The 13,262-nt window shown below is 38.8% G+C and overlaps 1 protein-coding gene across 2 annotated transcripts in view; it reads left to right on the forward strand.

Annotated features, from left to right (window-relative positions):
* Positions 1-1,190: 1,190 nt before the first annotated feature.
* Positions 1,191-13,262, forward strand: part of LOC126369978 (maestro heat-like repeat-containing protein family member 1) — a 103,570-nt gene continuing 91,498 nt past the window's right edge. For both annotated transcript variants that reach the window (XR_007566787.1, XM_050014593.1), the window contains exons 1-7: positions 1,191-1,332; positions 1,422-1,599; positions 3,666-3,837; positions 4,503-4,692; positions 5,111-7,946; positions 8,317-8,470; positions 12,585-12,845. Coding sequence is in view for 1 of the 2 variants with exons in the window: in XM_050014593.1 (XP_049870550.1) it covers positions 1,302-1,332; positions 1,422-1,599; positions 3,666-3,837; positions 4,503-4,692; positions 5,111-7,946; positions 8,317-8,470; positions 12,585-12,845 (3,822 nt within the window). In the remaining variant the exon portion in view is untranslated. The remainder of the gene's footprint in view (positions 1,333-1,421; positions 1,600-3,665; positions 3,838-4,502; positions 4,693-5,110; positions 7,947-8,316; positions 8,471-12,584; positions 12,846-13,262) is intronic.

A 13,262-nucleotide genomic window follows, 5' to 3' on the forward strand; every position in this document is an offset into this window, starting at 1 on the left:
ATATAACGATTTTTTGTGCTTTAAATAACTGTAAGGTAATTGAAAAAAATAATTTAGATAAGGTAAAAAAATTTTTACAATCAGTCCGAAAGCTCGTCAAATATTTTTAGAGAAATAAGAAGCGATCAGAAATAAGAAGAAAGTATAATATTCTGCGGAACCCTTATCCCACTATATGTTGATTGAGTGTATCCGAAATCAAAGTTTGAAACTTTCAAAAAGCTCTTTTCATAGACAATACTGAACAATTAAAAACTACTATTGTAGTAGATTTTTAATTAAATAAAAACAATGTCATGCAACTAGACAAATCAAATCGTCTCTTTTTAGTTTCTTTTGTCCTTGTAAAGTAAATAGGTATGATTTGAGAATTTATGGAACATACGTCAATGTTAGGCACAAAACTCAAAATTTTACATTGACCAAACACCAGACAGAATTAAGTTGACTGCATACGTCAAACGCGTTGTATATCAGTAAGATACTTATTTCATCCATCTATTTAACTTACCTATTATTTTTAAAATTAACAGCTGTTAATCATCCGTCCTTTTCCTTTTCGACGGATAAAAAGAACATAAATTAGATAGATTCCATTACATACCGAAATCAGCACCACTATCTAATTATATTTAATGTCATACCTGTCATTTTCTTATCCGCCAAAAAGGAAAGGGGTGAGAAATCGACAGGCATAAAATTTAGGCAGACATTTAAACAACCCTCTCAAAATTTGACATTGGCCAACAACCAGACAGAATAAAGTTGACAGCACATATCGAACGGGTTGCATATCAACGAGATGCGTATTTTATTCGACCGGGGTATTCATTCATTCATTATTTATTTTAAAATTAACAGCTGTCAGTCATCCGTCCCTTTCCTTTTCGGCTGTAAGAAAATGACAGCTATAACTTAAAATAAAATTAGGCGACACTCCTAAGAAGCAAGAATAGAGGCCATTGTCTATAGAAATTATCATCAATGTAACTTACAAAAATACATTTTATGTTTCTTCTCACAAAAAAACAGTCAACGAAGATAAGGACAGTAAATACAAAAGTTAAAGTGGTTGGATAAGCTTGATACCAGGGATTAGACCCATTTAGTAGAATAGTAGTTTTTTATGGCAACAAACTTGTTGGCAAACGTCAAACTTCCTGAAATGTCAAGTTGGCTTTCGCTGTCAATGTTGTGTTGTCATAATGTTTTGTGTTTTGTCATCTTGGAAGGTGGAAATCTGGAAATTATAGATGAATATTTAAATTAAATCGGGTAGTGCGGCATATGTACACTTTAAAATGTCTGCACCTAAGTCCGAGTGTCTTAAAGGTAATTTATATTAACTTATTTCGTTGTGTTTGCTTTGTATTTGTAAGGTTTCTGGATACATAACAAAATGTATTTTATTTACGTTTCAGACACAGTGACGGTGTTGATAAACGCCGTAGGAGACAGTGATAATTCAGTTAACAATGTTGTGATCAAATCATTGACTAAAATAGCGAACACTTATCCCAAAGAAGTGATTGAAATTTTTTGCGAGTTTCACAAGAATACCGCCAAGCCGAACGTTATTCAACTTGGAAATATTGTCAAGTAAGTTTTTGCAATAGAAAAGCCGTTGACCTTCACCTCGTGGTTAGAACTAGTTTTTTGCGCTGACTAATCTCTTATCTAAATAGTGGAATTCTTTTGCAAATATTATTAAGTGTATACTTTTTATCATAGTTCTATATTTAGGTTTATGAAGGAATAAGGAAGAAAAATAGTGTCTTTGTGTAAAATATAATGCCTCTCATTGTTTCAAATATGTAGGTATAGTAATAAAATTTGTTGCCTTAACTACCTAACTTACACAAGTATTGAACCAATGTGAATCTTATTAGATTCTTAATTAAATAAAGAGTCATACAAGATTATAATTAGTAAACTATAGCTACTGTTTTATTATGAATTTGTTGTTGTTAGAAGGAAGTAGGCAGGCCCAATTAAAGAGGAAGAAATAATTGTAGGTAGGTAGGTATTCAGTGAATAGATTATTGCATATTAAATAGGTATCTACTTTTTACAAAACATCAAAACAAAAATTTTCTAATGAATATATGGAAATAGGAAATACACAACTGGAAATAGTCAACCATCATATTCATTGTGATTTAATTCATAATAAAAAAAATAAATAAAGTAAGACAAAAAAATTAGATTGATTTTTACTTAGACTGGCTTTTCTTTCTAGATTAGCATTTAAAAAAAAATTAAATTGCTGTTTTTTTTATTTGCCAAATTGTAATTTCATTCTATTTTTTTAAATATGTGATTTTTTGCAATGATCACATCCAAGCAAGGCCAAAAACATAAAAAAAGCGGCCAAGTGCTAGTCGGACGCGCCCATGACGGGTTCCGTGGGACAAAATCTGAAAAAAAAATATATCTCGCCATACAAACCATATCAGCTGATCGTGCTTTTAGTATGGGAGACCAAAATTTTTTTAAATATTTATTCGACCAATGTTCCTTGGAAATAGTTGTTCAGTTTCATGGCCAAAACCATATCCTTCAGTATTATCTTTTTTTTTACACCCTGTATGATTCTGATATCAAGTGAAATTTCCTGTTGGAAAATTCATGAAAAGTTAAGTGTTGTTTTTTATTATTTATACTTCTATACTTTTGTGATGGAAAATTCCACTTGATATGGACTCAAATCATAGTTTGAATCATCCATCAAAGTTTTCGTTATGATGTCACTAGTATCCTGCATACTTTTTTATTTTATAAATAACAAAAAAAGCTTCTCTTCCTCTTTAGTACTGTAATCTGAGATGATTTTTAGTGGTTTACCCAAAGTTTACCACTTACTTGACATTTCCTCTCACCTCTATGAAATGTAATATAGCAAAGTTTGTCAATATATTTAGAAGAACATATAGACATAAATTATTTTTAGATATTTGATTAAACAGGTTTAGAACTGGAATAGATTTTATATACAATCCATGATTTTTGATGAAATAGAACAGCTTGTTTTAAATTTGACTGATAGAGTGAGAAACAGTGTTATAATGGAGAGATGTAGTGTAAAAGGCGATATAATAGGATTACATAAGCGGTATATACAGCAAAAGTTGATGGTAGGGCTGGCAGAGGAAGACCTAGAAGGAGGTACATTGACCAAATTGGAGATGTCCTTAGAAAAGGTTCAGTACAATCTACTCTGAACCGGCGTGGGTGTATGAAACGATTGATGAATGTGGAGGAAACAAGAGAAGTGTGTCGGGATCGAAATAAATGGAATTCCATAGCTTCAGCTTACTCCAGTGGGACATAGGCGTGAGCTGTTGAGCCCAGTCAGCCCAGGTTGTTGGGCACTTTGCCTCGATGTGACGCATTGGAGGAAGTGTTTTATTATATATGTGTTTGTAGTGTTCTTAATTGTTGTGTGAATAGATATATACAAATATGATATATTCAGTGAGATGATCCGTGCTAAGCCGTTGGTCCCGGTTACTACTTACTGATGCAAGTTAGTAGTCATTACATGAGCCATGTCAGGGGCCTTTGGCGGTTCATTAGTAACCCCGACACCAGGGTTGATGAGGTTTTTAATCCACCTCATAATCCACACGATAGAAGAAGTATGATATAGAGTATTTCCCCACCAGGGTTCTAGAACAAACATGCGTGCACCAAGTAAAGAGGCTGGACTCGCAGACGGCAGCGGACCTAGTCAACTCCATGCTCCGAGCGATGATGGAGAACCCCGGCTACGAGCCCTCCGTCCAGATGGGGGCGTCAGACGTGCTGGTTGCCGTGGGGCATGAGTATTTGGATCTGGTAAGCTTTTTTATTCATTTATAGTGAAAAATTTTGTGGTAGCCCAATTCTGTTAGACCAACGTGATAGGTGGTGAGCTGTATCACTGTCTATAATGATCGAGCCAACTGTGAACTAAAAACAGATGTACAAAACTACACGCCGTAATGTAAACAATACCTTTTCATATCAGAAACAGATGATTTAGCATGGTCACTATATACACATACATAATAATTTGAACAAATTGTTACATTGTTATGAGGGTACGAATTTTACTGTGTCTGTATTCGATTTTACAGACAGAATCGTCATGATTAATTTAAGAGCCACGCTCTTGTCGGTCTAGCGTTCTCCATTCTTGTCTATCCACGGTAATTCTTTGACTTCTTTGAAAGAGAACGTCATCATCATCACATCGAGTGTCGTGAAGGTCGCCTTCTCTTTATTGAAGCAACTTTTCTGGTATGACAAGGGGCTCTCTGTTTCATGTAGTATGTAGTGTCTCAATGTTTAAAGCAAACGATTTTTGACTTTGGTACCTTTTCAAACTCAATCTCAAAAATATATTTATTCATTAGGTAACATAGTTACACTTAGAATCGTAATTTTTTTATAAAAATATATACGCAACGTCGCGTCTATAACTACTGCAGTTTCTCACAATCTGTGTTTAATGCTCACAGGTACTCCGTTCTCTGATCAACCAGCTGTCCCCGGCGTCAGTGCCACACTACACAGTAGCGCACACGCTGGGCACGCTAGCCGCAGTCAACACGCATGGGGTAGTGCCTCACATCAAGGAAATCCTCGGCAAAATGTTGCCTCTGTTGTCCCTCGTCCGGCAGGACGGGGTCAAACAGGCTTTTGCTTATGGTGAGTCACCTTGTCCCTTTTAAGAACTTGTTAATCCACAAGTTAAGGGGCGGGGGGGAAGACGTAGTTTTGGAAGAGGAAGGCCTATGCGCACATACCCCGTACGTACAGACCCAGGGTGTTTTAAAGAAAGGCCAGATCAAGAGTACTCTAAATCGGCGAGCATGCATCAAGTCTTTGATGAGAGTGGAAGAAGTGAAGGTGGCGTGTCAGGATCGTAGTAGGTGAGATTCCGTGGTCTCTGTTTTACACCAACGGGAAATTAGCGTGATCTTATGTATGTATAGCAATGAGGATATTTTGAAACTGATAATGTTGTCTGCAAGATAATGTAATAGTTAAGATTTAGGTACAACATTAATTTCACTGTTTTGATAGCGAAGTTCCTTGAAATCACAACCATTGTCTTCTTTTCCAGCATTTGGACATTTCGCCGTTGCAGTGTCAGAGCAAATCGGCGATAATGTCCAGAATGACAACATAACGTCTATAAAGGACAATTTTGTCACGGAATTCACAATAATCTTCGATGTGTTGTACAACCAATGGCTCCCGTCTCACGAGCCCAAGGTCGCAGAATCGGTGCTTGAGGCACTAGGGCCTATAACCAGGCTTATATCCGAAAGACAGTTTAACGAAACAGTCAACAAATTCGTACTTTCACTACTGTCTTTGTATCGCAAACCGATGATCAATTTCTACTACATCAGTCAGTGTATATCGTACTTGCTGTCTCCGTCACCGCTGAACCCAAAGTTGACTCTTAATGATAGCGTTATAAACTCAATAAATCATGTCTTGTTCAACTTGGTCTTATTAGAGCCAGATTATGACCAACCACAAACGGTAAAGAACCATTTTGAAGTACTCAGATGCTTCGACCACATGGCAGGACAGTTTTCTGAACAGACCATTGAAAGCTTACTCCACCAGTGCAAAAACAATCAAGAAAAAGAAAGAATGAAGGCAGTGGTAGTTCTGACGCACCTTACAACGTCTTCTCAAGTTTTCATCGAGAAATATGCCACCAAATTCATTGCTATACTAAAAGTGATGACGACTATGGAACAAGGATTAAAAATGAAGAAGTTGCTCGTCAAAGCTATCGTAGGACTGGTGTACAGAAACTGCATAATTACAGCGGAAGATTTTACAATGATCGAGTTCATAATAAAGCATTGCGGGTATGAACCGCCAAATTCTTCAAAACTAGAGGTCAGTGACCTTCATGACACTTGCAGAAGTTCATTAGTACTGATGTGCAACACTGTCACAAGTGTCAGAACGCAACTGAGAAATTTACTTCTGACTGCTTTGACTGTAGAAGACTTCGCGGCATCCATGTCCACAGTGAGTCAATGCTTAACTTCCCTGCTACAAAACAATTCTGACGTCATCGCTGACGATCCGTCAGAGAAAACAGTTGAAGTAAAATGTTCACCAGACCTTGTCTTCGTTCGGTGCTTAACATACCTCGCAGAGCCAACTCAAATTGAAAGGAACAAAAACATCTTAATATTCTTGGAAGAATTCGCCGGAGATATCCATAAAAACTTGAAGAATTCTTGGACTGTTGAAATTCAGAGACTGTTAAAGGTAGTAGATGACAGTGATTCGCACGATCAGTGGCATGGAATGTTATTGGACCTACTGGTCGCAGCTGTTGAGCAAGTGAATAACAATAAATGGGTAGAGACTATGTCTTCATTACTTTCTCAGCAGATTCTATCAAAGAAACAACCTCCAATGATCAAAGGAGTTTCCTTGCAATACTTAGCGATACTTGCATGCCACATGTCTAATGCTGCTATTGTTGAAAAAGTCCTGAAGATTATAATTCTTGCTCTCAAGTCTATTCCTATGGAAGGCTCAGAGTACGTAAGCAAAGCTGTCGGCATCGCTTCTCGTCAACACGGAGAGTTTGTTATGAACGAACTTGATGCTATTTATAAAGAGAATGAGGCTCGACGCGGCAGCAAACTGCTGAACTTCCTGTCGTCAAGACAGTCCAAAAGCGACATTGAACTAGGCATAGTTAAATACGCCATAATCACTTGCTACGGAAAGGTTGCTGGGGAATGCTTAGATGTTCACGTATTGGCACGATTAGGGGAAAATGTGACGGCGATATTATTCGAAGTATTGAAGTCTAATCCTCCTTTTGACTTGTGCAAAGCCAGTGTGACCACTCTGTATGAAATTAGCAAAGCGTTGTATCCGGCAGCACACCACAATGTTGCACTAAGGAATCGTTGGCAATTACTAAATGCCGTTTTAGAACAGATATACAACTCCAACTTAGATAAACGCAACGTGGAATTATATCCGATAATCGTAAAAGCTTCTAAAGCCCTCACTAAGTTGCAAAAAGGCATTTTACCTGAAGAAAGAAATACTATCCTACGAGTTTTGTTTAACAGTATCTTTGGAGAACTATCGTCTTTCAAACGCAAGTATGAAGTCGAAGGGAATGGGGACGAAAACGATATTTTAGCAAAGACTTTGAACGACAGTTTGACCTTGCTTCATCGTCTGATTCGAGAGCTGATTATCCAATCGACTTGCCTCAGCACTATTGACGATTTAGTCGGACTATTGATAGAATGGATTCGAAACGACAATGATGAAATCAGAACCGCTTCAGTGTTGATTCTGCAAGTGATATTCGATACTTACATTAAAAACGTCAAGCTTAACTACGAAACGCCAAGCAAATTTGGCCAAATGGGTTATCTACTAGGTCTAGTGGTCCCTGGAGTAGCGGATACTAACTTCGCTGTGCGTCTGACATCAGTAGACTGTATTAAACTGATCATTCAAATCCAGGATCTTTACGAAGGTCATACGATAGAACCGGACGACGAATGTATGGCAAACTTGGCATATTTGCAGAACAACATACTGACAAATGACGTGAACATGATTGCTGATTACTGTATGAACTTATGCGACACTATATCGCCGAAGATTCCTCATCATCACACGATGCAGTTCATAGAGAGTCTTCTAGAATGTTATGATAGTCAGGAGTACAGGAGTATCGGTACCAGTTCGGTTTTGGATGCGTTTTTCGCGAAGAAAGGTCAGGATTTGTACCAGAGCATTGAGAGGATAGTGGAAGTGATGTTGTCGACGATGGACGCGGTTGGAGAGGAGGCCAGTTTGCGGTTGATGAAGCCTCTGACCTCATTGACACGTCATCACTCCAACGCTGTCACCGCTGTGCTGTTGGCGCAGAGGATACCTTTGAGACCGTAAGTTCCTACTCCTATTTTTACCCGAATGCCACGAAGCAAAGAGTTATTCTAAACCACTGATCAGATCTTACCAAATGAGGTGTCATTAGAAGCGTCTTCATTATCTGGTTGATAATACTAAAGGTAGGAGAATCAGTGGCATATTTACTTAAACTTGATGATAGTCCAAAATATAGAGTTGATAATACAGTTCACCATCTTACTGCGGTTTCTCAATAATCTTAACACCATCGTTGGTGAGGCTGATCATTGACTTCACAACCCGCACGATAATAAGAAAGGTTTCATCAGCAGACTTTCCATCGTCTTCGAAATTATTTACTTTAATAATAAAAGCCTATACTTTCCCCGACTCTTCACTTTCCAGTAACGTGATAACATGCTGGCGATCTCTGGCCAAGGACGAGTCGTTGTCGGAAGCCATCGTGGACAACTTCCTGAGGTTAATGAACTCCACTGAGCTATATGAGGACCCCTACCACATCTCAGAGAACCACATCGCCGCTCTCCAGCCTTTAACTGTGAGTATTTTTTTATTATCTTCATCATCATCATCAATTTAAGAGCCACGCTCTTGTCGGTGTAGCATTTTCCATTCCAGTCTATCAAAGGCCAATTCCTTGACTTCCCTATAAGACACGACACGACGACACGATTTATTATCTTAAGTGTTATTTAATAGTTTTCTTACCTCCATCTTCAGCGGAGCAGCGTAGTGGAGTACGCTCCACACTGACCTCGGTGGATTGAGGAGAAGCTTCTGGAACACTTATAGGCTGTTCACCAACATGGACATTTTCAAGGATATAGTTCTGAACGACATTCCCTAAAAGACCATTATGGAAAATGAATGGCACTTTGGTAGTGGCAGGCATATCCGGAACTAGTTTGGACACATCATGTTTCTTTAGGACATTGTTGGCTGACCACCCGATTGCCAGAAAGTAAGATGATCTACGAATTTTTACCCGACTGCCAAAGAGGGAGGGTAATGTTGAGGGAGTGTATGTAAGTATGTATGTATGTCTGTTCCTTTGTGACCTCCTGTAGCCTAAACGGCTTGATGGATTTTGATGTATGAGGTATCGTTAGATTTGTCTTGATTACGGGAGTGTCATAGGATACATTTTATCATAAAAGTCCCACGGGATAAAGACATAATAATATTTTTTCTAAATTTCCCTTTAAACAACAAAAATATGTATGCGGTATCATTAGATTCATTTCAATCACGGGAGTAATTAATATAGGATACGTTTTTTCTCAAAATTCCCACGGGAACATGTTAATTCTGCGTCAACGCAAAGCAACTCATGCGTTAGCAAGCAAAAAGATAGGGCGTGGCCTGGCATGCGGCGCGCGGCGCGGTGCGGAGGGGGATATGCTCGAGTATACAGCCCGAATGCGGGCACACGCATAAGGGCACACGTCGTTGACGGTCGTCTCTAAATAGCGATTTTTTCGATACTTCGTCGTCTGACGCGAAACTTATAAAGTATAAATAACTCGTTCTTTTTCTTTCGTGTTTCTCTCTTTAAATTTATTCGTTCTTTCTAATTAATTAACTCGTTCTTCCGTTCTTTTTTTTTTGGTTCTTTCTTAAATTATTCATATTAATTAATAATATAATAATAATTATTAATAAAATAACTAGGTAGGTAGATATTTTTGGTTAGTTTCTCTGGAGCAACTTAGTTTAGGTGAGTTTGCGATTTGGTACGAGGTTGCCTCTACTAGAAACGATACAGAGGAGGATGAACAAGATGCTGATGCCTATGATGCTGAGGATGAGGACGTGTCTAGTCGTCGATACATTACCTTATTAGACAACGTAGGTAGGATGAAAAAGCGGACACGTCCAGCTATACTCCGAACGCGTTATTATACGCTGTCTTCAGACCCAGAAGCATATTACTACTCATTGGTCCTGACTCATATTCCGTTCCGAGCAGAGGAAGAGTTGTTGGATGGTTTTAATACTGCAAAAGAAGCTTTCTGGGCCAAAAGGCATCGACTACGTCCGCTGCAAGAAGGTTTTGACGCCGAAACTATGATGCGGTGGGAAACTGAGATCCAACAAGCTATAAGCCGCATTGTGGCAGAAAACTTGGCAGCAGGAACCGTTGAGGAACAAAACGATGACGCAAATGACAACAATGACGTTCAGCCTATTGAACACATACTCGACGACGGCGGTCATAATATTATGATCGAAGAAGTCGAAGATGAACCAACTGACATAGGCATGCCAGACAATCAGTTTGAAACATTTGTAGCTTCGTTGAACATGAGTCAACGACAACTGTTTCAAAAAATTTCCCAAAAGTTATTGGACGTGTCAAATTCTGATCCGTTACTAGTTTTTGTTACTGGAGGAGCTGGTACCGGAAAAACATTTACCTTAAAAGTTATGACTGAACAAATTCGTAGGTTGAGTAACACTAAAATAGGTAAAAACGTGATTGTTACTGCACCAACTGGAGTAGCAGCCAGACTAATCGGTGGAACTACACTGCATTCCACTTTTGCGCTACCAATTGAAAAGGGAAGAAATGAAACATTACGCCCACTAACAGGTGAAAGGCTGCAAAGGGAGCGACAAAAGTGGAGGCATATAAATTGGCTCATCATCGATGAAATATCAATGGTGCCCTACTTAACACTGCGAAACATTCACATTCGCCTCCAGCAACTAAAACAGGATCAAGGGAACTTTGGTGGTATCAATGTAATTTTGTTTGGAGATCTCATGCAGTTACCACCAGTTTCCAGAATCACCGGTGGTTCTTACTGCTTCCGACAGCCGTCGAACTTAACTGGTGAAACAAATCTGTGGCAATTGTTCAGCTTTTGTGAATTGCCACAGAATATGAGACAGGCAGGAGACAATACCTTTGTGGACATTCTCAATAATATTCGTGTTGGTGAGTTAACGATGGATCAACTTGAGATCCTGGACAGCCGCAGAATTCCACTAGAGGGTCCATTTGCCGATGGAGAGGCAGTTCGAATTTTCCCTACTACGAAACAAGTCGATGCTTATAATTCAGCCATGACTAAAAAGTTGGGCAAATCGTTAAAGCTCTACCAAATAAACGCTGTTGACATCTCCCTAGAAGCTAAAACCTACGGTCAGTGCCCTCGCAAACAATACATTTCTGACGACCCGAACAAAACAGGGGGCATTCTCGGCACACTAACTATTGGAATTGGATCTCGCGTGATGTTACGCCGCAACATCAATGTAAACCACGGTCTGGTGAACGGTGCTATGGGTATCATAAGAAGAATTGAGTGGCCTTCTCTTCGCAGAGAGCAGTTAGAACCAGGTGAGTTACCGCAGGCAGTATTCGTAGAGTTCGACGATCGTTCTGTTAAGGGCAATGAATTGGGTGTGGGGGTTCGCATAGAGCCCTCCACTGTCGACTTTGATGCGCTTCGCGGACAAGGGAAGATTGAACGTCGGATGCTGCCTTTGATACTTTGTTGGGCTGTAACGGTACACAAACTGCAAGGTACCACCTTGGATCGGGCTGTCGTGGACCTATCAAACGTGTTTGCAAAGGGCCAGGCTTATGTAGCCCTAAGCCGTGTTAAAACACTTGCTGGGTTAGCAATAAAAACACTTGACCCAAAAAAGCTGTTGGACCGGCCCCACGACGAATGTTCTTTAACTGAACTTAAACGTTTGCGGGATCTTCAGCAGTAATGACTCACCTAATTCTTTTTCTTCTTCACTACAAACAGTCCAGATTGGCGGTAAATTTATGTTGCGGAGTAACATCACTCGTAATCTAAAGCCAAATGTCGTCGAAATAATTTAAAATGGTACTTACATATACAGTCTTCTACATCTACAACATTTTCGTTAAATAAAAACAGCTAAAAAGTTATAAATAAAAGAATTATTATTAAAAAAACAAAATACCCGACTGCACACTAAAAAAAGAGTAAAATTATTATTAAAAAAACAAAATACCCGACTGCACACTAAAAAAAGAGTAAAACAAGCCACACAATAATATTGATCAATCAAATGCTAAAAACTAATTATGTAATACCGTTTAAACAATACCTATATTAAAATACACTACAATATGTGTTCGTAATCGATAGTTAAATAAACAGAAACTTATTTTGAATACAAATTTACTGAATATAATTTATAAATGTTGATGGAAAGCATCGCAGGCGGGGACCACCTTGACCGCCACCAACGAAAATTCTGCTAAATGGTGCACAACCGAAATGACTATAAATAAGCCTCTGTTGGTCCCCGCCTGCGATGCTTTCCATCAACATTTATAAATTATATTCAGTAAATTTGTATTCAAAATAAGTTTCTGTTTATTTAACTATCGATTACGAACACATATTGTAGTGTATTTTAATATAGGTATTGTTTAAACGGTATTACATAATTAGTTTTTAGCATTTGATTGATCAATATTATTGTGTGGCTTGTTTTACTCTTTTTTTAGTGTGCAGTCGGGTATTTTGTTTTTTTAATAATTAGAAGAAGGCTTTATAGGGTGGGTCTCGGCTATTTATTTATTGGTCTTTGATCGATTAATAATAATCCTGACACCACATGTGTTGAAGTTTATTTAAATTATTTGAACATTTAACTTCCAGCTTATAAGCGCTTTAGGAGAGATGCTGCAAGAGGAGACGATGAAGCCGACCTGCGTGTCCAAATTCTCCGACCTATTCTCAGTGCTCTACACCACCCTGGCTTGCTACATCGAAGCCGAGCCGCCAGCTTATGCCGTGCCGCAGAACAGGGGCCAGGAGCGGTTCGGCTTCATACCCAATAGAGAGGCGATAAAACTATCCCCGGCCAAAATTACAGTTAATACATTCAACGCTTTCTTGGATCAGGCTGAGTGTCATAAGGTAAGGTGGAATAACTTATTTTTAATCACTTTTGATTCACGCATGTTGCGCATACTAGATTTTAGAATTTATTTCTGTTAAGTCGATTTTTACGAAATACTAGGGACACCAGGGTCGACAAGCTTTTGAAGCAAGCAAGGTCGATATTGTGAGGAAACCCATATTTCGTACGCAGATTGGAAGGTCAGACAGGCAATTGCTTCTGGTGAAAACCGGACCTGTCAAATCTTCAAGTTAGGTAAGGGGACCCTTACCCAGTGTGTAGGGATAGGGGGGTTATGTGGTAAACGGGATCACGCTAGGGAGATGGTGATGACTTATGACGATAAGCATCAGATCGTGTTCTGTGCTTTTCTTTCTCCCAGGCCAGCAGAAAGGCGTTTACTTAACTTTTGTAGCTTTTTTATTTATTTACTT

This window comes from Pectinophora gossypiella, chromosome 1 (assembly GCF_024362695.1).
Source record: "Pectinophora gossypiella chromosome 1, ilPecGoss1.1, whole genome shotgun sequence".
In the NCBI taxonomy this organism is placed as follows: Eukaryota; Metazoa; Arthropoda; class Insecta; order Lepidoptera; family Gelechiidae; genus Pectinophora; species Pectinophora gossypiella.